The 24,260-nt window shown below is 35.8% G+C and overlaps 1 protein-coding gene across 1 annotated transcript in view; it reads left to right on the top strand.

Annotated features, from left to right (window-relative positions):
- Nucleotides 1-264: 264 nt before the first annotated feature.
- The window catches only part of LOC145688468 (tubulin alpha-1 chain-like), a 36,509-nt gene continuing 12,513 nt past the window's right edge, over nucleotides 265-24,260 (top strand). Inside the window, exons 1-2 of the mRNA XM_081762734.1 lie at nucleotides 265-424; nucleotides 13,769-13,991. Coding sequence (XP_081618860.1) covers nucleotides 422-424; nucleotides 13,769-13,991 — 226 coding nt within the window. The 5' untranslated portion in view covers nucleotides 265-421. The remainder of the gene's footprint in view (nucleotides 425-13,768; nucleotides 13,992-24,260) is intronic.

Below are 24,260 nucleotides of genomic sequence, written 5' to 3'. Positions count from 1 at the left end.
TTCCATAACAATCTGCGTCACTGCAATGGAAAATTTATAATTTAATTTGCAATAATCAGTTCAGTAGTTATAATGACTTTTTGCATCATTTACGTTACGGTGCTGTACTCAGAATTTTGGGACATCTGGTACGTGGGAACCCACTCCTTCCTGAAAACATTCTAAGGTTATCATTTATTCTTATTAGGCAAATATTCAATAATATAACCTGAAATAATACAAACAGTAGTTGGCAACATTGGGAGGAGGTTGATTTGATTTTTCTTAGAATGTAACGAACATTCCAGCGGTGAGTCACGTGGAAAAGTGAGTTGTGCAGGGTTTTGAGAACAGCGATTGCGTTGAAGGTTAGGCGGGAGTGTGAGTGCGGTTTGCACTGTTAGCGTGGAAAATAGTAGTTTTAGTATACTAATAAGTAAAAATGGTAAGTTTTAGTTTGGCCAAGTGTATAATATTATAGTGTAATGCAGTGAAGTGATTATTAATTAAAGTATTATTTTCTGAAATAGTAAATCTTCAACTTAGGTGAATTGTTTGCTGAACACGTGGTATTCTGTGTTAGGCGCCATATTAATTTGAAAGTATAATGTTGGAAGGTAGAGGACTATTAATATAGTATGTGTAAAATAAATTGTAATTAATATCATATTTTGCATAGTGTAAGTAGAAAAGTTGGAAAAATATAACTGATGTACCCATGAATATGTTAGACTTGTGGGACAAAGATTTCATTACATACTACATTAATGGAGTAGACATTTGAAAAGGAATAGGGTTACTATATGATCTACTGAATGCAAAAGTTCATTGCCACAGAAAAAAAGGATGTTATTTGTAGAATTTCGTGGGATAAAGTTTTGCATTTTGTAGGGTACAGTTTTCATTTTTGTACCAAGTATTTTTTTTAAACTCATTACGAGACATTTATTCCGCAGTTGGTCATCCGCCTGGTTTTCGACAAAAAGCTTAACAGCTACGAAAATTTAAAGATTATCAATTTGTAGAACCGCTTAAAAAGAGAGTGATTAGAGTAGGGTAAGATCGGGTTAACTTACGGAAGTTTTGACCCATTTTGTTAAAATTAATAGAATGCAATTTCTCGTCTCTGTGTAAGGGTACCAATTGGAGTATTTTGTACGTCTGTAGCTAAGTTCAGAATACAAATGCTCGTTACATTCCCACAATCCAACCATGCGGTAAGCTTGCACTAAGTAGTTCCTTACGCTTATCAAATAGTTCCATGTTTATAACAAGAGTATAAAAGATAAACACGACTTCCGCTCTCTTTACCTATTATCCAGGGCCGGGTTAAGGGTGGGGCTATAGCCCCCTGCCTCTAGTTAGATAAGGCCCATCGCTCTCCGACCAACATTTCAACTGGCTATCTAAAGAAATCATTAGGATACAATTATCATCATCATGGGGCCGCGGTGGCTCAGTGGTAGAACTTTCATCTCTGGTGCTTGGGGTTCCGGGTTCGATCACAGCCCCCGCCAAGTGAAATTTGTGCTGGACAAACACCGTGTGTGTGGGTTTTTCTCGGTTCTCCCACTTTCTTCATTCCGCCATTTCATTCATTACTCTCCATCACAGTCTCCTTTAGCCTAACCGGCATAACCGTGGGACGTAAAACTCAAAGATTTTTTTTCATTTTTACAATCATCATAAAATAAAGTATAAAACATATTCTCTTTAGTTTCTGCTGCACTTTCACAGAAATGTATTAGGGTAAAGAATATTGGCCACATTTTATTCTAGCACCTGGCCTCCAGATGGGTAAATCCAGCCCTGCAATTATCAAGAAAACAAACTAGCTAACTATCCATTTCGGGTTAACTTTACAATGCCTGCTCCGGCAGATATACTCACTCAAACGAGAGATTACACGCTAATAATTTTATGAAAATGTATCAAAACTAATTTAATCTTAAGCAAACCGTTCCTAACCCCTACCCTACTTATTTATATCTTACTCTACTCTACCCTACCGTACTCTAATATACCTTTTTAAAAGGGCTGTACTTATCGATGCGCAGCTGGAGCGTGTCTTGTAAAGTTTCCTCTCCAATCCTTCGTGGTAAACGGACTACCAACTTACGAACTTCACCCCATTACGAAATCAGGATAAAATTCGTTATTTGGTATCACACTAAAAGTAGATTAGTAAGAAGGAAGTTGTATATGGCGGGCCGAGATGGCACGCACATGAGCGTGTTTTTAATGTTGTATTTAGTATTTGTTTTGGCTATTTAGCGATTGAACGACCTACTTTTTTGCAGTATTCTATTCCGGTTCGGTCGTTTTGATTTTGATACATTACATAAGGTCAACAACATTTAATTCAGTGTTGCCAAGCGAACGTTAGCGAGTGAAGGCGGGTTGGAGCCCTGCGGGATACGTTGTTTTCTGTCTTCGTTATGAACAGTTCACTTTCTTTTCTCACATAAATCACTTCCACTTACCTTTATGGTTTGTATAAGTCCCCTACTACCTTCAAAAAATTGTGTACGATATTTTCTCACTACTATCAACTCGCTTCTGTAAATCATCCTGTTTTTCATTAATTTTGGCCCCCAATCTCTCAATCATTACCTTTGTTTTGGCAAATTTTTCTTTTAGGCAGTTCATTTTCGATTCGCTCAATGATTCCAGTTCCGCTTCCAGAGGAATTGATCCGCGCAACAGTTCTTGTAATGTTCCGACGAACCGGCTCCTCCAAATCGGAATTGGGATAGGAATCATCGTGGTTCCTGCTATCAATCTTTCACTAATTACTTTAGGGATTGTTTTTTGAAGTAATGAAAAATGTACCATATTCTAATTTCCAGTCTTACGATAGTCCTAAACTGATATTTCAAACATTCAATGTTTCAAGTGATTAATGAAAAGACTACACCCGGAACAACCAAATTTCCCAATTCCAGCAAGTTCTAGAACAAAAATAACCAGGGTTTGCCCAAGCGGGCCCAGCCCGAAAAAACCCAGCGGGTTTTTTCGGGTTGGACCCACCTGAAAAAACCCGCCTTAAAACCCACCTGGGTTTTTGAGCTTTTTGTTAGTATATTATTGTTACAACTAAGGTGATCACATTGAAAGTTATTTTCATCAGATTTTGAACTTTGTTTGGGCGAATTAGATGCTTTTACTTTAAGGTAGACAACAACATTCAACATAAGACCTTGATAAAGTTCTGAATAAACTGAATGAATGAATAAAAAACTTCCCTTAGCTTGAGATAATTATAGAACAAATTAATGTGTGAATTATGCTTATAGCCTGTTTGAAGTAAAATAAGCAATTCTATATTTTAGAGAAGTACTTTCCGTGAATCGTGTGCTTGCTGACTCGGCACCGCCGAGAGACGTTATCCCTTATACGTTGACGGGTTTAAGGTCATAGGTGCCGGTACTAACAGTAAATATGTAAATACATTATTAAACCTATTAGTATTATTTCTTACCTTTGGTGGTAACAAAAGTATTCAGTAAAATTTTGTTTTCCAACAACAGTCATTTGTTGCTACCCTTCAAATAAGCATTCTGTAGAATCAACACCAGCAATAGCATAAAAATTCTTGTAAAATTAAGGAGCTTAAAGCTTAAGGAGCTCCCAAGACTACGTAACGTTTACTATTTCAAGTGCTGAATTCAAACTTCAGTGTTAATTGAAGTTTCGATGTACAGTGAAGCAAGCTGCATTTTCAGGGAAAACCTGTCGTGAAAGAAGTGTTCGGGAAATTCCCGCAATTGAATGCGCAAAGCATCGGAAGTGAATACTTCAACAATAAAACTATTTATTTTACGCTGGAAGATATTTAATTTCATTTATTACATTTTGAAACATTTACTTTATAAAATATGAATTATAGGCCTATCTTTGTTAATTGTTTTAAATTTTCGGGTTGTTTTTCACCGGCCTCGCCGGTAATATTGCTGTTATTTTGATTAAAGCCGGTGACCGGTGCAAACTTTTTACCAGCCCATTTATGACCGGTTTTTTCGAACTTGTATCTAGTTCAAAGTATAGATTTAAAAAGTAACTTTCATTCTGTAAATCCAAAACTCACCTTTCACCATCTATCAACGATTAATATATTTTGTTCATCTGCTTACATAATTTTGAAGAGATGACAGGGACTGTATCACGGAAAATTTGAAATTTATTTGTAAGGAACTTTATACATTTATTGAGAGTAAAATAAGGACTTCTTAAAGCAATTTCCTTTAGTTGAAGTGTAAGTTTAAAGAATAAATTTCATTTTCCAAATCTAAAATTGTCAAGTAAAGATTAATTTATTCATTTGTTTCGATAATATTAAATAAGTGGTGATAAATACAAAAAAAAAAAAAAAAAAAAAAAAATGATCAATGCCGATTTCAGTTTCTCATTTATAAAAAAAAAAAAAAAAAAAAAAAAGGCCAATCCTGGAATTCGGAAAAATTTCTGAGCTCTGGAATTTTTCGAAATCCGGAAAGTGAAATTTCCGGAATCCGGAAAATTTTTGCCATTCCTAATTTATAGCATTAAGCTTATTATTGAATGTACCAAGGATATGCAGAATACAGGTGCTAATGCACTTTTGTTCACGATAGTATTTTCCTCCCCATGGAGGAGGGAGTCCGAACAGAGATACGTTACACTTAGACCTATATCATAGGGAATTTTGCGGGGGTGCGGTTTTTCTACTTTCCATACTTGGCAAACACTAGAAAAGAACAGTCTTGCAACAAGTGCTCGGGAAATTCCCGTAATTGAACGCACAAAGCATCAAAAGTGAACTTCAACAATAAAACCGTTTATTTTACGTTGAAAAATATTTATTTCATATAAGACATTTTGATGAATTACGTCTTTGTTTCAAATTAATACAATTATTTGGTATTCATATTTGCCAAACGTCACTCAGGCTCCTGGGATGATCTACATTTGTTCGTTTGTCTGCCTGTACTACACAGTGTTCAACTTTCGGTCTTTTAAATTTTCAGGACATAAACTGGAGACACTCTAAATTTTCTGCATAGAATTTGGCGGCATACGAACGTAAAATTACAAAATGACTCTTTAAAAAAAATAGCGGATATCCACGCTACAAAGGGCAGTTTTCGGTCTTTCAAGTTGAAATTTTCAGAGTAAAAGCACGAGAGACTAAATTAGCTGTATATATTTTGGCGGCATAAAATTTCAAAATGGCTGCCATTATTCAAAATAGCGTGTATCCATGTTACAGGGTACAATTTTCGGACTTTTTAAGTTCAAATTTTGGGGGTAGAAGCACGAGATATTCTAAATTTGCTGTATAGATTTTTTCGGCTATCCAATAAAAAAAATTCAATATGGCGGCCATTTTTTCAAAACAGCAGAGAATAGAAAAATGTTGCAAGTTGTGACAATGACAATCTTGAAATGTAAATCATTTTTAACATTTTTACCCCAAAGACGTTGAAATATTTCGAAAAAACCTAATTAAACCCGATAAAACCCAATTAAACCCGAAAAAACCCACATGGGCCCAGGTGGGTTGGGTTTTTTCAAAAATACCCGGGTTTTTTCAAACCCTGAAAATAACAAACTTAAGAGTAAGACTAACCATTATATCAGAATTCATGTAACAGAAGCAAGTGAAATGATACACTCGAGTTTATTCACTTGAGGGGTGGAAGCCCTCGTAACCTCCAACACTAACTACTAACTACTACTACTACTACTACTACTACATGCATAACTTAAAAAAAAAAAGTATATTTAAAACATAACTACAAACCGAAAAAAAAAATTACATAGACTAATACATTCGAGCTGCATGCCTGATAAATATTACCTACTTCTCACTAATACTGGCATCACTACAAAATTTTATTTTCGTACAAACAAGATCACTCTGTAGCGAATGGAACGGAATCGTTCAACAAACTGAACCAAATCACTGAATTGAAACAATGGATTGCCTAAAGGAAAGATTTGCCTGTGTTTTAATATACCTTACCCTAAATTACTTCTTTCATTTGCGTAGGTTATACATAACTAATATTTATAAATATTCCTTTTTTTCTTTTTTCTTTTTACTTTATTAAATACGTATTCCTATGTATTACATTGCTACGCAGAATTAGTATCTTCCAAGTGTTAGTTGCATACTGCAGTGTGTTGAGAAATAACGGAGACAATGAATCTTTTTCTCATGTTTCCAACGACTGTAAAAACACCCTACTATAATATTGTTAAATTGAACTTTTATCAAAAAAGTGTCCCTGAGACATCTAAAATCTCATAACGTATACAAAAATACTTTTCTGTGCTAGATTCCCACAGAAAGGATTAGTTATATTCATGAAATACCAGCTTGTCTTAGCACGAAAAGCATTCTGTATTAGAGTAGTTGCATTAATGGGTGCAAACTGACTTTAGGACGGCTGAGTATTACTGCGTGTGTACTCTCATGTCCAAAATTGTCGCATGTCTATAAACATGTTGTTGTAGGAATATAATTTGATAATGAATTCGCCCGGTATTTCTTAGTGTTAGCATGTGTATAATCGGCAAAGACATTTATGTGGCGAATTTGTCAAAAGACCAGTAAAAGCAATAAAACTTTCTTGTCTGTTTAGAAGCATTTTGTTTTACTCATTCTAATTTTCGTGTTTATAATTCTTTTCTTACGAAATTTACCACAATTATACATTTCCCGATTATACATATTGTACCAGTATTAAAAGTACTCTACAAAATCTTTATCAAATTATGTTAGTTATGGATGTGCGACAATCATTTTGGACATAAGTGTACGTTCAAGGTGAAAGCTGCAATCTGTAAACCGCGAATATATATATATATATATAGATACATACGAGTAGTATAAATGTAGCTGAGCGAGCGTATTTATTGTATTTCATTTATTTTCGTTATACAGTATATGAATGGAGTTAGTTCTTGCAACAGCATGCAATAATCAAATTGGAGATACATTGCCCTATGAGCAAAGTTGAAGGTTATCCAAGAGTGGAGGACTTTTTTGTAATCTGTAAGTTAATGGGGCAAAATAGTTTTGGTACGTGTTTGCTTTACGTGGAAATCGGGTAAATGTTTACTTTGACTCGGACAGTGACTGCAACCAATTCATCTGACCGGTTTCTCGGAGCAGTTTAGGAATCGCATTGTAGTTGCTACACCCGATCGTGACGTAATGTAACGTGGTATTATGGGGGTAAAGGTGGAATACAACGAGCTTCTAAACTCCTTCGCTCGCTCAGCTGTATTTCTTAACGTAAGTCACTTTTTGTGTGAAAAGTGCACTATATCTCACTGGACAGCACCAAAGACTCAAACAGTTCCGGGAAGTGACTGGACCTATAAGAACCGATTGAAGTCACTATACGAGTTAGTGAAATCTTGCGGAAATTTTGTTAGTCAAAGCTGCGCGTGCAGATTACCGCTGTTTTACATACTTCTAAATTTTGGAATTCCAGCAAGCAGGGTTGGCTGGTTTAAACCAAAATAATAATAATAATATTAAATAAAAAGACGAAAAATGCTTCAAATCGTGTGAACTTCATGGTGACGTCTCCACATATCAAACCATGAGCATTACGTTTATCTACTTTTCACTTTTTAATCAGGGGATCCCGTGTTCAATTCTCGGTCGAACCACAACCCATCTTTCAAGTGTAAACCAAGTAGCGATTCGAGGTGTCCCTCTAAGCGAAAGTCTTCTCCGTGATAACCTTGGTATTTTATCCGTAAAGTCATTTGGTAGACCACAGTTCAGGGCTGTAATGTCAGGGAATTTTATCATTGGTAAATGAAGTACAGCGTGATCACTTCAAGAATTAGATGCTGAAAAAGAATGCACATTAAATCAATGAATATACCAATGATCTCCACAGGGTGTTCAGTTGGGAAGAATGGCCGGAGAGACTGCATTTTCTTTTCGACTTCGTTAGGAATATTGGTCACTGACATTACGAATGTGTGAAATCTTTCAAGTAACTTAATACAGTGAAACCTGTCTTTTTGGCCACTATCGGTTCCATTGAAAAGTGGCCAGCTTACAGAAAATAAGTGTGGTTGGTGTATTCTTAGAATAGGATTTCTAGTATTACTTGATTCTAAAATTCTAATAAGCAATGGCTCGAGAGCTACTTTTAAATAATGTATATAGAGTAATCGACAATATATAGTACTAGAAAAATTACTACAAATATTTAATATATGCACATACCTTTCCCTTCCTGAAAACCAGTCTGGTACACTGAATTATTCGCTTTGAAAACAATAACACAACCATAAAATAGAAACACATGTACGCAGTTCATTGAAATTGATGTTGTAGCACACTGTTTAGATTGAGAACAATAAAAATAAAATTATAAATTAAACAATTCATATGCAGTTTGACTTTTTTTCATTGCTACTGTTCTTGTCTATTGCAAAATAGTCCCTATTTTTGTTTGCTTTCTTTTCATTTTTGAAAAAATCCAATGTGATTCAATTCTGTTGTACAGACGAAACATCTGTAAACTGAGGTTCATAAGTGGATGTGTATGCAAAAAGTTGAGACGCACATTACAAAGTTTCTGCATGACTCATTAGTGGGACGTGTTTTATTTCTTGTGATTCCTCCTCATCTTCACTATCTTCAGACACTGACACCTTATGCTGCCTTTCCTTTATTATGGTTTCTAAAATTTCTTCTGGTGTAGTTGGGATTTCCTCGTGAACAACGGAACAATCGTCGATACGATTAATTTCACCCACTGGCACTAAATCTGCTTGAGTGTTTAACAGGGAAGTGCTGATGACTTCATTTAGTCTTTCAACAACCTCAGCATCGCCAGATTCGGTACTTTGCACTTCGGTGAAAAACCCTGCACGACCAAAACACTTCTTTGTTTCCTTTGAAACTTGATCCCAGGCACTGACTAACCAACGGATAGCGCCCAACACTGTTACCGACTTTACAAAGTCCACCTTATTGCTACTAGCTTCAGCTGCAGTTACAACATATTGTAGCATGTGCTGACGATACCGAGGTTTCATGTTCTGAATTATTCCCTGGTCAAGAGTCCGAACTTCTGCTGTTACATTTGGAGGGAGAAATTTCACTTTGATATTGCTGAAGTCATTTGTTTTGCGGTGACTGGTTGTATTGTCAATAATCAACAAAATTTTGCTTTTTCATTGAACTGTTCAAATTTTCAAGCCAGTTTTCAAAAATGTCATATGTCATCCATGCCTTTTTGTTCGAGTACCAATGAACTGGCAAATTCTTCACGTCGATTCGCTTTTCTTTGAGCACCGTGGGACATGCGGCACTACCGATCACTAACGGCTCCAGCTTTTCACCAGTAGCTCTGGAACTCAAAAGGACAATCTTTCTTTAGCAAGATTTGCTCCTTTGCATTTCTCGCCTTTCTGCACCAAACTTTTGGGAGTTGGCAATAAAATAATCCCGCTTCATCGGCATTAAATGTTTTCTAATGGGTAACCACTAATAACTTCATGCAATTTTGACTTCCAGTCTTAGACTACTTTTATTTATTCCTTTAGATTCACCGGAAAGGAAACGAAAATTAATGTAATGACGGGATCGAGACGATTAACCACCCATTACTAGCATGAAAATTTTCAATTTGAAATCTTCGGGAAATTTCCTTTACTTTTTCCTGCAGTATCGGCCCCGTAACAGGAATGTCCATCGCTCGACACTTGTGAAAAAATTCAGGGGTTAACGAATTGACTATTTCGTGATGTTTTTCGTTATTTTGTTTTCCTGTCATTATTGCAGTTTTCTTCCCCGACTTTAATAATTGTGTCCCTGTTTTTATTAATGTTCCCTACCGTAGATATTGGTACCCCAAATTATACAGATATTGGGCGTTGATTCACATCTTTATTTATCAAATCTAACTCTTCCTTTTATTTACGCGCAGTTCATTCAGCTTTCTACGTTTTGAATCCATTATGAGTTCATGAACTCAACACGTCCCCTTCCACTGAATACACACACAGAAATCGGAAATCGCTTTTTCTTGCCATCTGTAGAATAAGAAACTTTCATTTGAACTGATTAGTGACAGTTTATGGTGGTTCATTCGGGACATATTTTTTATTCTTTTTGGCACGTATGCACATTCTAATTTTGTAATTCTTGTATAGTATCGTCTACATCTTGTTAATGAGCTACAAGTGTTTCCCTCGGAGCAAAAGATATTTCGAGGAGATCTTATGGGAATTCAGAACCTCCGCTACCTTTCGACAAGCTCTCAGGAGCCAACAGTTGACGATTGAGGTGGTTAGCTTTAACCTTGAGAATTCTCCGTAATGACTAAAGCTCCCCACTGATGAAAGGAGCCGATATAGCTAATGGTTTTACCAGAACAGTTAGGGTAACCAAATACGTACAACCATTTCCTGAATTCCTGTACGTGCTTTTTCTTATTCACATTTCCTTCACCATCCCTTTATCAGGGTAGCGTTCTGGCCATTGACCTCCAAGAACAAATCGTGGGAATCTATGCTTCTTGTCTCCAGTTGTAAATACAGAACATCTCTCATATGTAAGTACGAAAAAGTTAAGGAAAATAACAAAACGGTATTTTGCGAGGCCAACATAAGCAGGTAAATTTATCATTCTCTTCATAGGATAACACTGCTTCAATGCGGCTAACTTCCAAGATACAGGTGGCCAACTCCTCGATAATAATAGAGTAATAAATAACGAATCTCTTATGGGAGAATGCAGGTTCAAGACGAACCAGGCCAAGATGAGCAGGTCGCCAATTTGACAGGTTTCACTGTAAATCTCCACTGGTGTGCAAGATACGGATTAGTTACTCAATACATAAAGGAGTTTCGGTAAATCGGACTTGTTAAAAAGGTGTTTGTAACGCTTTCCTTACAAATAAATCAAACAAGAATTTTAGGAATAATCCAGAATCAAAAGATTGCGGTCTTGGTCAATAATTTGTTTCTGGATCAGGGGCCATAAAAGTTTGGAAGGACTCCTGAATTGGGTTTTTGTATTTTTTTACGAAATAAGCGCGTCATACTGAGTAAATTGTTAGTTTTGGTTTGGCTACACTCAGGGTTGACTGGTTTAAACCAAAAAACGAAAAATGTAGTGTTCGTAAAATCTTGATGAACACACATTTGTGGAGTCACGTTTCACTCCCGTATAGTATTCAGACCTAAAATCCCCATTCATTACTCAAGGAGATTATACTTTTTTTTTTTTTTTTTTCAAGTCGTTATATTTAACTTGGACCAATAAAAGTTGTAGTGAACAAACTTGGACTAAATTAGTTCTTCTGTACTCTGCAGTATTTTGAAATTGTCCATATGTAATTCTGTATAATGGTTTCACTTGTGCAATTCTTTATCTTTTTGTACTTCAGAAATGACTCTTGAGAATTATATTAACAAGTATGTAAAGATCAGTACAACGTACTTTTATCAGGAGTCCTTCGTGAGTGAGTCGGCAGACTTACCGCATTTGTGGCCAGTTAGTCCCGGTTTCCAGCTCAAATGGAGAATAGTTTCTCGAATGTAAGCCGAGAAGCTGTTTAGATTCAGCTTTAAGCTTATGTGACCCCCCTTCCAGCATAACCCGGTTGTTGCACAACACCAAGGCGAAACAAACTTATTTCTGTCCATATGTGATATAAACACATAGAGCAAATTATTAAAAAAAAAAAAAAAAAAAAAAAAAACTGGTTTCTTGTTCTTTTCAATAAAAACAATGTTTTTTGACAACCCTGGTTACACTAAGTAGTTCTCAAAATATGGGGCGTACAAGAAAATGTTTGATTGTATGAAATATATTGAATTTTTTGGGTCAGGGGCCGCAAAAGTTTTGAACGGTCCCTACATCGAGTTTTTGTATTTTTTTACGGAATAAGCACATCATACTGAGTAAATTGTTAGTTGTGGTTTGGCTACACTATATGTAGTTCTCGAAATATAAGGCCTACAAGAAAATTTTTGCCTGAAATATATTGGGTCTTTTGATCCAAAAAAGCTCGCTACTTTTGCCTGAACGCTATGTAATGTTTTCAGGTAGAAAATGTCTAAATATGTTGAAAAATATATATATATATGAAATATATATATATATATATATATATATATATATATATATATATATATATATATATATATATATATATATATATATATATATATATATATGTATATATATATATGTATATATATATCGTTACCTTAAAACACACTCCAGTTGTTGTGGTTGTCTTGTGTTCGGTACTTGTGCTTGATTTGTACTGGGAAAGTGGGAGTGTGTAGAAAAGACCAGTTCAGCCAAAACTGTTGCCAATAGTAGATTTGCTATTCAGGGCAGATGTTTAAACGAAAGTAATTCTGGATCTCAACCCTGCGAAGTATTATTTAATGTAGTGAAACCTATTAACTTGGCTCCATTAAGTCATTACTTTGCAAGTTGCTCGCCTGACTCCCAACTTAGTTGCATTGAAACATTATTCCTATCCTGTTAAATTCACTTCCTTATGTTAGACACCTACGAGATCTTTGTTAGAAACCCTTCGAGAACATCTTTTACTATTTCGGTTGGTCAATAAAGCCACGGAGATCTGGTGGAAATCCTGTCTATTAAAAGGAACATTTCCAGAAATAGAGGCAGTGGTACTGTTTGTTTCTATGTCGACTGTCTTTTTAATGTATAAATTGATGCCACTAAGGCTTCATATTCTAAATTTTAAAATGTTTGTCGAGATGAACTTATTGAGCTTGCTGTTTGTTTTCGCACGCGCTTCAATCATTTTCCTTGGTGGCTGGCAAAAATTTACAAATTATCGTATTCAAGTTTCCAAGTGTTAAAAAAAAAAAATTAGATAGCAGGGCAAGTATATTTTCATTCAACTTTTTGCTCGCTAACACAGTAGCAAATGTTTCCAAGTGCACAAAGGTGTCACTTTTGGTGTTCGCTACTAAAAAGTGTCAGAAATGAATATTTCGTGGAACTCTTACCTGGATGTGCCGTCATAGATGAGAGGAAAGACGGCTCTTAAATTGAACGGATGATAGCTAATATAGTAAGCTTTCACTGTATGAGGTTTCTGAACATAAGGTTCAGCCAGCTATGGTTTATGTGACAAACTTGTTCAGCAGCCCTTCCTCCTTTTTTAACTTCAGTCATTATATTGCTGAAATCAGAATTTTTGTTTCCCGAATATTCTGTAATTTTTTCCAAAGCGCAAAGTACTGCTTAGTAAGTAAAGGTATTTGCGAGTTTCATTCTTGCCTAGTTCATTGGGTTTAGTTTAGCGTCTCGGCAGCGAGGGTGTATGAGATACGGATCTGCAGTTTAAAGTGGAATCCGGACCACCGTAACACGTTCAAATTTCGCCCCGGCGGGAGTTGGGGCTTCCCTAGTTTCTTCTAGGCCTAGTACATCAGTGCTTTTCTGATTTATTGACAGTGGAGAATAATATATCGACAAACTATTTTACTGAATACCATTTTCTAAACACTAAATAATTGAAAGAAATTTTAGTATTTTACTTCTCAACGTGTTGAAACATAGGACACGGACGGGAATATTGATCTTTAAGAACTTGTTGAAAAATGGGTTTAATGAAAAGCCTTTAATGGTTAAGTTTATTAAAGTAGTTCCATGGAAGTATAACAAAAGTTAATTCGCCACTCTCCAAGCCACTGCTTGAATATGGTCACGTAAAATAGTTTGAGGGTTCAAAGATATATGTACGCTTAGGTTATACTTTTTTTCTTTCTTTAGCGTGAGTGTATCAGTGTGCACGTTGGACAAGCTGGTGTCCAGATTGGTAATGCCTGCTGGGAACTGTATTGCCTTGAACATGGAATTCAACCAGATGGTCAGATGCCTTCTGATAAGACACTTGGCGGCGGGGACGACAGCTTCAACACGTTTTTCAGCGAAACTGGTGCAGGCAAACATGTGCCGAGAGCAGTTTTTGTCGATCTGGAACCAACTGTAGTGGGTAAGTATGGTCTTTTGAACTGTTAGCATTGTAATTTATCCAATATTATTGATCATGTTGTGCATTCGTGTTCAGAATAACTGGAGACACCCGCCACTTTCAGTTTTTAGACTCGTTTTATAGACAGTAGTATTTGTGGCTTCCAAGGACGTCATGAGATGCAATCTTACGTTAGAAATTCAGGGCTGGAAACTGGAAAGTGGGTGCTCAGCAATTCTTTAGCATGGCTTACAGGATTTTACCATTGTGTGGGTTCATTATTCTCAGGTTTTTATTGTCCCAGAGCTTGATGTCCATTTGAACCTTGAACTTGGTAATATATCTTCGGAGGAGCTGAAGATACGAAATATCTTTTAACTTGTGTAATTTAGTTCATAATAGTGACTTGACACTTAATTTAGTAATTTACAGAAGGATAAAGATAGTTTTGAGCATAGTGCTTAAATTGTTACTTTGTTACTAAGAGTTTTAAGTATGACTGGCCGAAGTAGAAACTAAGTAGTCTTTTATAAAACACGTGTTTTAACGTGTAACCTTGAAATAAAATTTGGCGTAGACTTGCTGTGAAATGTGATTTATGTAGAAATATCTTCTTCGTATTGGTTAATTACATGCATATTATTGAAATTGTAAATTATATTACTATAGAATCATATTCTTTTTCTTGTACAGAATATCAGAAGTTAAAGCGGCTTGTATATTTACGAAAAATCTTCCTATATAGGGTAGTCGAACAGCCTCTTATGTTAGGTGACTTGTATATATTAATAACTTGTAGTAATTTAGTATGAAGAAAATTTAATGTACAGTGAGGCATTAAAACTGCATAGCACTCACTAAAAGTAGCTTGCTTTCTCTAAGACGGGAATCAAAATTGTAGCTCAGATTCTCATTTTGGTTGTCTGCTGATACGCAATTTGAGCTTGGGAGTGTAAACGTATTTGGCACGCTCGCAATTAGGCAGGTTTTGAAAGCATTTATAATTTTTGATCATTGTAAAATTGTTTGAGCAGTGTTAATTTTTTCAACACTATACGAGTTCGAAGATAAAATTACTTGGTCAAATTCCGTACCTCAGAGATATAAGGTCGGTTGTCACATTAAATTTTACAGTAGAAGAAAAACTATTTTTTTTTCCCACGAAACTAATGAAGGATATGTGACGTTTTATTACTTGCTATCTATATGTATATTTGTGACGTCAGGCTTCACTCCATAGAAAAGAATGTGTAAAATTACATATAGACCAATAAAAACTATCTAAAGATGGCCGACCATTTCTCTCTCCGGTACAGAATTAAGTATAACAATACATATTAGTATTGCTTGAAAAGGTATGGTTGCGATGGCAGATTAACAAAGTAATTTTCTAAGTTATGCATTAGTAAATTGTCTTCGATCGTATAATACACTTTTTTTTAAGACTGGAAACTACTTTCACGAATGTCATCGGAGCATTTCAAGCATGCAAGAACCCGACACCCAGATTTACTTCGTACATTTTCGCCGTTGAACATGTGGACAATTTACTTTTTTTCAAGGCTTTATTGGCTGTAATATCTTGCTCACATTTCTTGCAGCGATCACTCCTCTGTATTGAAGTGTATCTGGAATAGACATAGATCGAGTTCCTGTTTTTAAATTCCTTGCAACGTGTTTAAAACTCTCTTTCAAATAATGCATATAGTGTTCCCAGTGAGGTTCTGGCCAGTTGGCCAACTTTTCAACCTTGAAATTTTTATGTAATATCGTACTCAATGCTAACCATTTAATATTGCTTCTGGTCTTACCTCCTGATGACTTGATCATGGACTTTCTCAGCAGTAGTGCGGTTTCTGGTGTTCACATTTTACGGCATTCTCGAAACCAATTGTAAACTTCTTTTCAACGATGATCTCCCAAATGGCTATTACCCCTTTTAAGATCTTTAGTACAATTTGTACAGTCCACAGCAAAAAAAAAAGCATGTAAGTTTATTGTGAAACGACGAAATCTTCTGTTCCAAATTAAATGTGCAGGGGACGACGCCGAGGTTTCTCCTGGCGTGATTCGTGCCACTTAGACGTTATGTTGATTCCCTTCGCTGTTAGGCGTAGTTTCGCAAACATGCTCATGGTTGCTGCGGCCTATACCATACGGGTATTCTATGGTACTTTGCGTTATAACTCTCCTATTTGAACTTTTCGGTCCGGGTTTCTCTTTTTCTCCTCAAGTCTAGAATGTTACGTATGGTTTCACGCCTTCCTGCGTCGACATAGGTGGTGATGACGTCATAACTTTAAAGAATATTTTCTTTTGTTAGGCCTGTTTTCATTTTTTTGGCGGGCTTCCTTTTGCACCTAGAAGATTGAAATTTTGCACAAACATTCAGTCCACCGAATAGTATTTATCAGATATTTTCAGATCTCTGCGTTAGCACAAGGGGGGTCCAGAGGGGCAAAAAAAAGGGGATTTTTTTTTTTTTTTACCAAAAATCCCTTTTTTCACTATTTTCCGGTCTCAGATACATGGAGACATGTGAATGGTAGCGTTTGAAAGGCTATTCTGAAGAGAATGATAGGCGAACCATGATCTTAGAATAAACAGGGATGTCTCAGGATTTTTTTTTTTTTTTTTTTTTTAACCTGAGATCAGGGTCTTTTGCGGTAATCTGGGGCATTGTAGGGATTATTGGTAATTTTTTCCCGCCCTTACTATTCAAGATAGAAGCTTGAAATTTGGTGCACACATTCAGTATACCGAGTAGTATTTATAAGATTTTTTTCAGATATCTACGTTCACACAGGGCCGTTCCAGAGAGGCCCAAGGCGTGACAAATAATCCCAGAAATTTCCCCTTCTCCCCCAATTTTTCCCTCTTCTGGTATATAATATGGGCATGTAAGTGGTACTAATTGAAAGCCTGCTCTATTCTGAAGAGAATGAGGTATGAACCATAATCTTAGGATGAATAGTGGCGATGCGGTAGTTGCTTGACTGAAAGTCTAAAAAATACTCCAAAAACCCAAGATCTTAAAAAAGGGTTATAAACATCCATAACTTCTGGTGTCTAAACCTACTTCGAGGTCATAACTATAAGATTACTTTTCTGCTGTTTGTTATTCCACAACTGACTGCCCCATGTGCCTATTCTCGCAAAGCAACGACTTGTCCGAGCAAAGCAGATACAAGTACGCTTACGAAGTGTCAACTATCAAATATACAGAATTTAAGTTCGGAGCATTTTTAGTGTCGGTTCTTGACTTTCCGTGTAGCTTGTAATTTATGTGAGAGGAGATTTTAAACACGCTGATATAGTTTTGTGATGACAAATTTCATATTAATAGTGTGAAAACATCTTCACACTATTAACGTGAAATTTGGCATCCTTATTGAAAAATGTCTAAATTTTTTCAATTTTTAAAGTATAAAAGAGAAAATCACTTTAGCCCCCTTTTGGGGGCGTAAACAGTTAATTTTCCTTATGGAGAATCAGTGTTAAATTTTGGAGGCAGTTCTCCAATAATTATTTCTAAGGATTTTGGGGCAAATGCGTATTTGTTAAAAAAAAAATGCAATAACATTCATCCGGAATGCTAGTGCAGTCGTCTCACATTATTTCGTTTAAGGGTCATTCCACGTCAGATCAACCAAGGCTTTCAACCCACTATCTTAGATTTGGATGAAATTTGGTAGTGTTATAAAACTTTTTATGCTGATAACAAGTGTGTAAATTTTATTGCAATAGCATCAGTAGTTCAGAAGTTATTGCATTTCAAAAATGAGAGGAAAATCCATTTTTAACAGTCGTGACACGATATTTTTCCCTTTTGGAAGAACACTAAAACAATCATATTTCGTTTCCTGAAAATGCCAGAAATATTCTTTTTTTTTTTTTTTTTTATTTATTCAGATTTTGAAGTTGTTTACCATTAAAAGCATGAAAAGTTTATTTAGAGCTGATAGAAAATTTATCAAGTCACTTGAAAGGTAACATAAGGAGGAAAAAAAAAAAAAAAATAGAACAGCATTTTGTAAGCTTCAAACCTTTATTTCTCAATCCCCATCATGGATTTCAATGAATTTGTTTTTGTTTGAAAGTTTATTATATCTAGCTCCACGTATGTAAAAATTGTGATGGGCCATCCAAGTACTGAGGAGATATCCCAGTCAGTGGTTTAAACTGATTGCGAAATAAACATTTTCCAGTAACTTCCATACGATTTAACATATCCTCCCCAAAATTAGTATAAGTACTCTTCAGTATCCTAGAAACACGTCTGTGAGCATTACCACTCCTCCCAAGCAACCCAGTTATCAGGGTTGCCAACCAATTTCAGGCTTGCGTGTCACAGCGTTAAACGTATGTGTCCACGCTTTGCATTATTACGTGCGACATTATAAATATACGAAACCGTGTGGACCTAATACCGCTAATTACTGAACTACCAATTTCGTAAAAACATAATATATATTTGCTTCTTTGGTAGTTAATCTGATCAACATTTAAAAATGCTAATGCCCATTTAGTGTTTAGATTATTGTATTTTTTCCCTTACCTATAAGTTTTCGGAACACTATTTCTCCTCCGTGCTTGTATAGCCCATCACAATTTTTGTATAGTGAAAATAGATATAATAAGATTACTGTAAAATGTGGCACAGATACGTCTAACGCTGTGACAGGCAAGCCTGAAATTGGATGGCAACACTGATAACTGGGTTGCTTGGGATGAGTGGTAATGTTTACAGGCGTATTTCCAGGATACCAAGGAATGCTTATACCAATATATATATATATATATATTTGGGGGGAAGGGGTATGTTAAATCGTATGGAAGTTATTGGAAAATGTTTCCCAATCAGTTGGCAACACTGACTGGGATATCTCCTTAGTGCTTGGATGGCCCAGTACAGTTTTTGTGTATGTGAAACTAGATGTAATAAGCTTTCAAACAACAAGCTTTCAAACACATGTTTACTAAGACTTTTTTGTTAGTTTTGGCGTGTACTATCTACGGTTTAATTTATGACCATTACTTATTAAACACCCTGTATATGCCTGTTGTTCTCAGGATGTCTAGCAAGCAAGCATAATCAAGTTCCCTGACTTTCTCTGACAAAATTATAATTTTCCCTGACTCTCACTCTTTTTTTCGTAGTAACTCATGAAAAGTAACTTATATTTAAATCATGAAAATGAAATCTTTCAGTTTTACATCCCATGCTTATGCCGGTTAGACTAAAGGAGACAGTGATGAGTGATGAATGAAATGAAGAAAATGGGAGGAAACGGGAGAACCCCGAGAAAATCCACGACCATGCTGTTTGTCCTCCACAAAGTCCACACGGCGCGAGCTGGTATCGAACCAGGGAGCCCAAGCACCTTAGGTAAACGCTCTACCAGTGAGCCACCGCGCCCCCAACTTATATTTAAAGTAAACTGTTAGTTTTCACCATTGTTTATATGCTTATACAATATTCTACAAAAGTACAAACGAACCAATTCATTTACCTGTAATTTATGACTATTTTACTGGCATTCCTTCACCCCTCACAGCCTGGAAAAGATTTTTCCCTGACATTTTCCCTGACCCTGTAAATTCCCTGACTTTCCCTGACTGGTAGACACCCTGCTTCTGTATGGTTGCGAAACATGGTCGCTTACTCTGAGGGAAGAACATAGACTGAAAGTATTTGAAAACAAGATCCTGAGACGAATATTCAGACCCAAGAGGAGCGGGAATGGGGGAAACTTCATAACGAGGAACTACATAATTTATACGGTTTACCAAACATTGCTAGGGTCATCAAGTCTACGAGACTCAGGTGGGCAGGTCATGTAGCCAGGATGGAAGAAAATAGGAATACTTTCAAATTCTTAACTGGAAGAGCAATCGGAAAACGACCGTTACGAAGATCTAGGCGCAGATGGGATGACAATATTAAGATGAATCTCGCAGAAATAGGAATACAAAATAGAAACTGGATCCAGTTGGCTAAGGATAGAAGTCAGTGGAGAGTTTCCGTGAACGCGGCATTGAACCTCTGGGTTCCATAGGCCATAGAGTTAATTAGTTAATTTTAGGCGAAATTTATGTGCTTTACATGCATTTCGTGCCGCTGGCTAGTTTCGATTTTTTAAAAATATACTCCTGCCAAATATCAGGAACTTTCGTGAAAAGAAAAGTGTCATGTTGATAAACGTTGCTGTACGTTTTTTCCTTAATGTTTATGAAATATTGTTTCGGATTGAAATAGGTTAACGATTGAGGATTAATTCGAAATTAAACCAAAATACTTTCACTAAAATGGCATAATTGTCATTTAATATTAATTCCTAATGTTTTTTATCCAGTTCGCGACTTGTATTATACGAGGAGAAAGATTTGATTTAAATCAAAAAAATCGATTTAAATCAAAAAAATCAACTAAAATGATTTTTATTTAAAAAATCATGATTTTTTTCCACCCTGCTGGAAACATTCGTAATGTGTCCGATTTTATATATAATCTTTTTCAAATACTTAGTATTTCGTAGATATCACCAGTAAGAAAATGTTTTAGCACAACCTGTTTTTCTAAAAGCCAATCCTCAAATTTTAGCGCAAGTCAAAATACAACGAATCATTGTACTAATTCCATTTTATGAATGGAAATAAAGAAAATCTTGTCCTGATGAAAAACGACGCTTGTCTAATAATAATAATAATAATAATAATAAAAAAAGTTTTATCGCGCCAATACACACACACATCACATTCCTTGTTTTATGTATCGAACTGTTTCACATACATGAACACATATATATCTTATACACTCCATGAATTCACTTCTCTTCTATCAGCGAGCTGCTTCGTGGCTAAGCGCGCGCCTTTGGCGTGGGAGACCTGGGTTAGATTCCCGGCGGAAGCTCATGTGGTTCGGATTCCACGTTAATCAGTAGGTCCCGTCTCATAGCCTCGCTGTGAAAGGGACGTTAAACTAAACTCTAACTCTTCTATCAGTCTTTTCAATTATTTGACTCACTCCTTTTTGTTAGCAAATCATGACTTACTAAAATGCAAAAGAATGTAAAATCTTAATAAACATTCTTTCTACTTTGCTTACTTTCCCTTTGACACTGTTGTTTCGTCACTCAAATCCTTTGATAGTTTTCTTGAAAAGTGTAATAGCTGTTCGCCATGAACATATTTGCGATATAAATTCAAGTACAGATCAAATATTACTATTTCCAGATATACCATTGAGATCTTGCATTGAAAAAGTTAAAGTAATTCAGACTCACTGCTAGTATTTCGGAAACAGTTCTATTTGGAAAGATCAACTGCTTAAATCTCGAGATACTCGTTTCACATCAGGAAATTGAATCTATCAGATTCTACTTACAGAGTTAGGGTTGAGAGATTCTAGGAATTTGTAATCAATCTTACTCAAATTGTACAATTAAATTACTGTTCATATATAACTGACGTAACTAAATGGTGCTGTTTTTGTTCAGTTTTTTCATTGAAAATCTGATACCACTATCACATGAAATTCTCTGCCATTATTATTATTATTATTATTATTATTATTATTATTATTATTATTATTATTATTATTATTATTATTATTTTATGCAAAGTAACATTAAGATTGGGCCCCTGATCTCAGCTAAATACAGTGAAACCTCTACTAACGGACACCTCTATAAAGCGGACACCTCCCGTAACTGACATTTTGTAATCCCCAAACACTGTAATAGGAAAAAACATTGACAAACCTCTCTAAAGCGGACACACTAGTACGGACACGGACAGTCTTTCCTGTCTTTTATAGGTATTATTTACCTCCGTATTACGGACACTTTCTCTAGAAACAAGTTGAAAAGTACAGTAAAAATAAATTTTTAGTAATTCATACATGTCATCAAGGAAGCATTGTGACATTTTGCCTCAACTGGCTGCTCAGCATCCCAAACGAAGTCTGTTTAACAGTACTCTCATGTCTTTTGCTTGCATCCCACTCCCACCCAAGCTGTTTGAGACACAAAAGTGATTGACAGTTACCCACCGTTTGAAATGACACATTATGGTACTGTCCCACTGGAATCTGTAACCAAGCAGAAGACAAGTTTGGTATTTTTTGGCCTGCGGGTACACATATTGTCTCAAAAAAGACACTACTGGACTGCAATCAACTCACAAATTAAAACAACATACCGAAAATGTAGTAAGTAGTTATAAGTGTAAAGAGCAGGGAACTATACCATCTTATTTTCATGTTGTGCCTTGAACATAGAGTATTGGGTGGCGGAAGACAATGCAGGCATTTTTGTAATATTCGTAAATACATGATTCATGCAAAAATATTTTTTCTAATTGCATATTACCTTGTTTACTAATTTGTCATAAAATATTGAAACCTCTCTAAGGCGAACGCCTCTTTATAGCGGACAATTTTTGATTCCCCATGGCTGTCCGCCTTAGAGAGGTTTCACTGTATATTAATTCTCATTAGGAGATAGCTGAGCTGATGATCGTAAACTATTTAATCATAGTTTTCGTGGGCTTTTTTATTTTTTTTTTTAAATTGAAATTCAATCAAGTGTATTGGCAACTGAATTTTCAGATTAATTTGTCTATTGGAGTGTCAGCACAACTAATCGCAGAAAAACTAAATTAGAATTTTTTTCATCGTTGCAGCGTGTGAACATCCTTTGGAAGGACTTCATTATTTTCTTGATTACATTCTAATTAGTGCCTTGCAAACATAGTATTGGAAAAGAGTAGGATTGATCTTAGTATTATTAATATTGCTACTAATTTTTCTTTTATATTAACGATAGGGTTAGGGATTTGAAGTTCGTTCCCCGTGGTGTGCATTTTAGCTTCCCAATGCTTGTTTCGATCAAATTTATACTAGCGAAGCCCAAGATGCGCGAAGAATTTATTCAGTCAGGAATTAATGCAAATAGTGTTCATATCAATTTATTCAAATTAGGTGAACCTGAGTATAAATTAATTGGATTATGATTATTATCCGATTGGTACAAAAACACCAAAAGTCAAATCAATTTTACTAACCCGTTTAAACTAGTGAACTCATATTGCGGCACTAAAACCAGTTCGTGTTAAAACCTACAGTATGATTTTTCTATTTCGGCAACAATTGAAGGTGTAGTGACAAGAAAAACATACACATCAATAGAATATAGTAGCTAAGGAAATTCTGCACTTGATCAGTATTAATACATGTTTCTTTAGGAGAGTGATATGCTGCATTTTAGTGAACGACTAATGCAGTTAGAGCAGTGAAAGTTAATATATTAAAAGTAATCCTGAGAATGGCTTTGTCAATAAATCTGATATACCATTAAGGATTACTGGGAAATCTTTAACTTCTAATCTGAAACATTCAATCCGGCATTCTAACATACTATATTTTCGGTTTTTTGTTTCTTTGTGTTTGTGTGTAAGTGTGTGTGTGTGTGTGTGGACAATGTTGAAGGATTACTTCTGTACACCTTTTGTGTATGAAAAAATGTAGCCTGAGGCGTAGTTTCGGCATGAGCATGACATTCAGCTGTGTAGCTCTCGCTTTTCAAACCCAAGTTGCAAGTCCAAACCAGATCGTACCTAATGATCTTAGGGATGGATAGCTTTTGTCTGTATAGGTTTAACCACTTTGATTCTGCCAAATTCACTTGATGTCACTCCAGCGCTCTTCCTTGTAGGCATATTACACTAACAAGGAATACATTCCAACTAAAATCACCAACTTCGGAAGACGTTAAATAAGCACTCGAGAAATGTAACGTTTTCCGAACTTGTAGCTGCTAATGGCCTTAATTGCGACACCGTAAAGATTTGAGAAACATGAATCCAGATAATGAAAAAGTTAAAAATTTAAGTATCTTCAACTGTAAGCAACCGATAAAAGTTTGGTAGCCTTGTTCACTCTTCCAAATTTTAGTTGCACTTGTGAATTTTGAACTTTGGCTACAGTGCATCGAGCGTTAGTAGTAACGAAACATTCCAGAGCTCGCAGTTCGTTGTTTGAAATATTAAGCTCCTGTTTTATTGATGCAGTGTTATTTACAGAACACAGAAAACTTCACGAAGTTCAAGAAAATTAACAAAATCAAGGGAAAATCTTGAAAAAGTCAACTGGAGGCGCGGTGGCTCAATGGTAGAGCGTTCACCTCCGGTGCTTGGGGTCCTTGGTTCGATTCCAGTTCGCGCCGTGTGAACTTTGTGGTGAACAAACACCGTGCTCTTGGGTTTTGTCGGGGTTCTCCCGTTTTCTCC

The sequence above is a fragment of the Thermobia domestica genome, chromosome 6 (genome assembly GCF_964235325.1).
Source record: "Thermobia domestica chromosome 6, izTheDome1.hap1.1, whole genome shotgun sequence".
In the NCBI taxonomy this organism is placed as follows: Eukaryota; Metazoa; Arthropoda; class Insecta; order Zygentoma; family Lepismatidae; genus Thermobia; species Thermobia domestica.
This window is presented reverse-complemented; position numbering and strand designations above follow the sequence as displayed.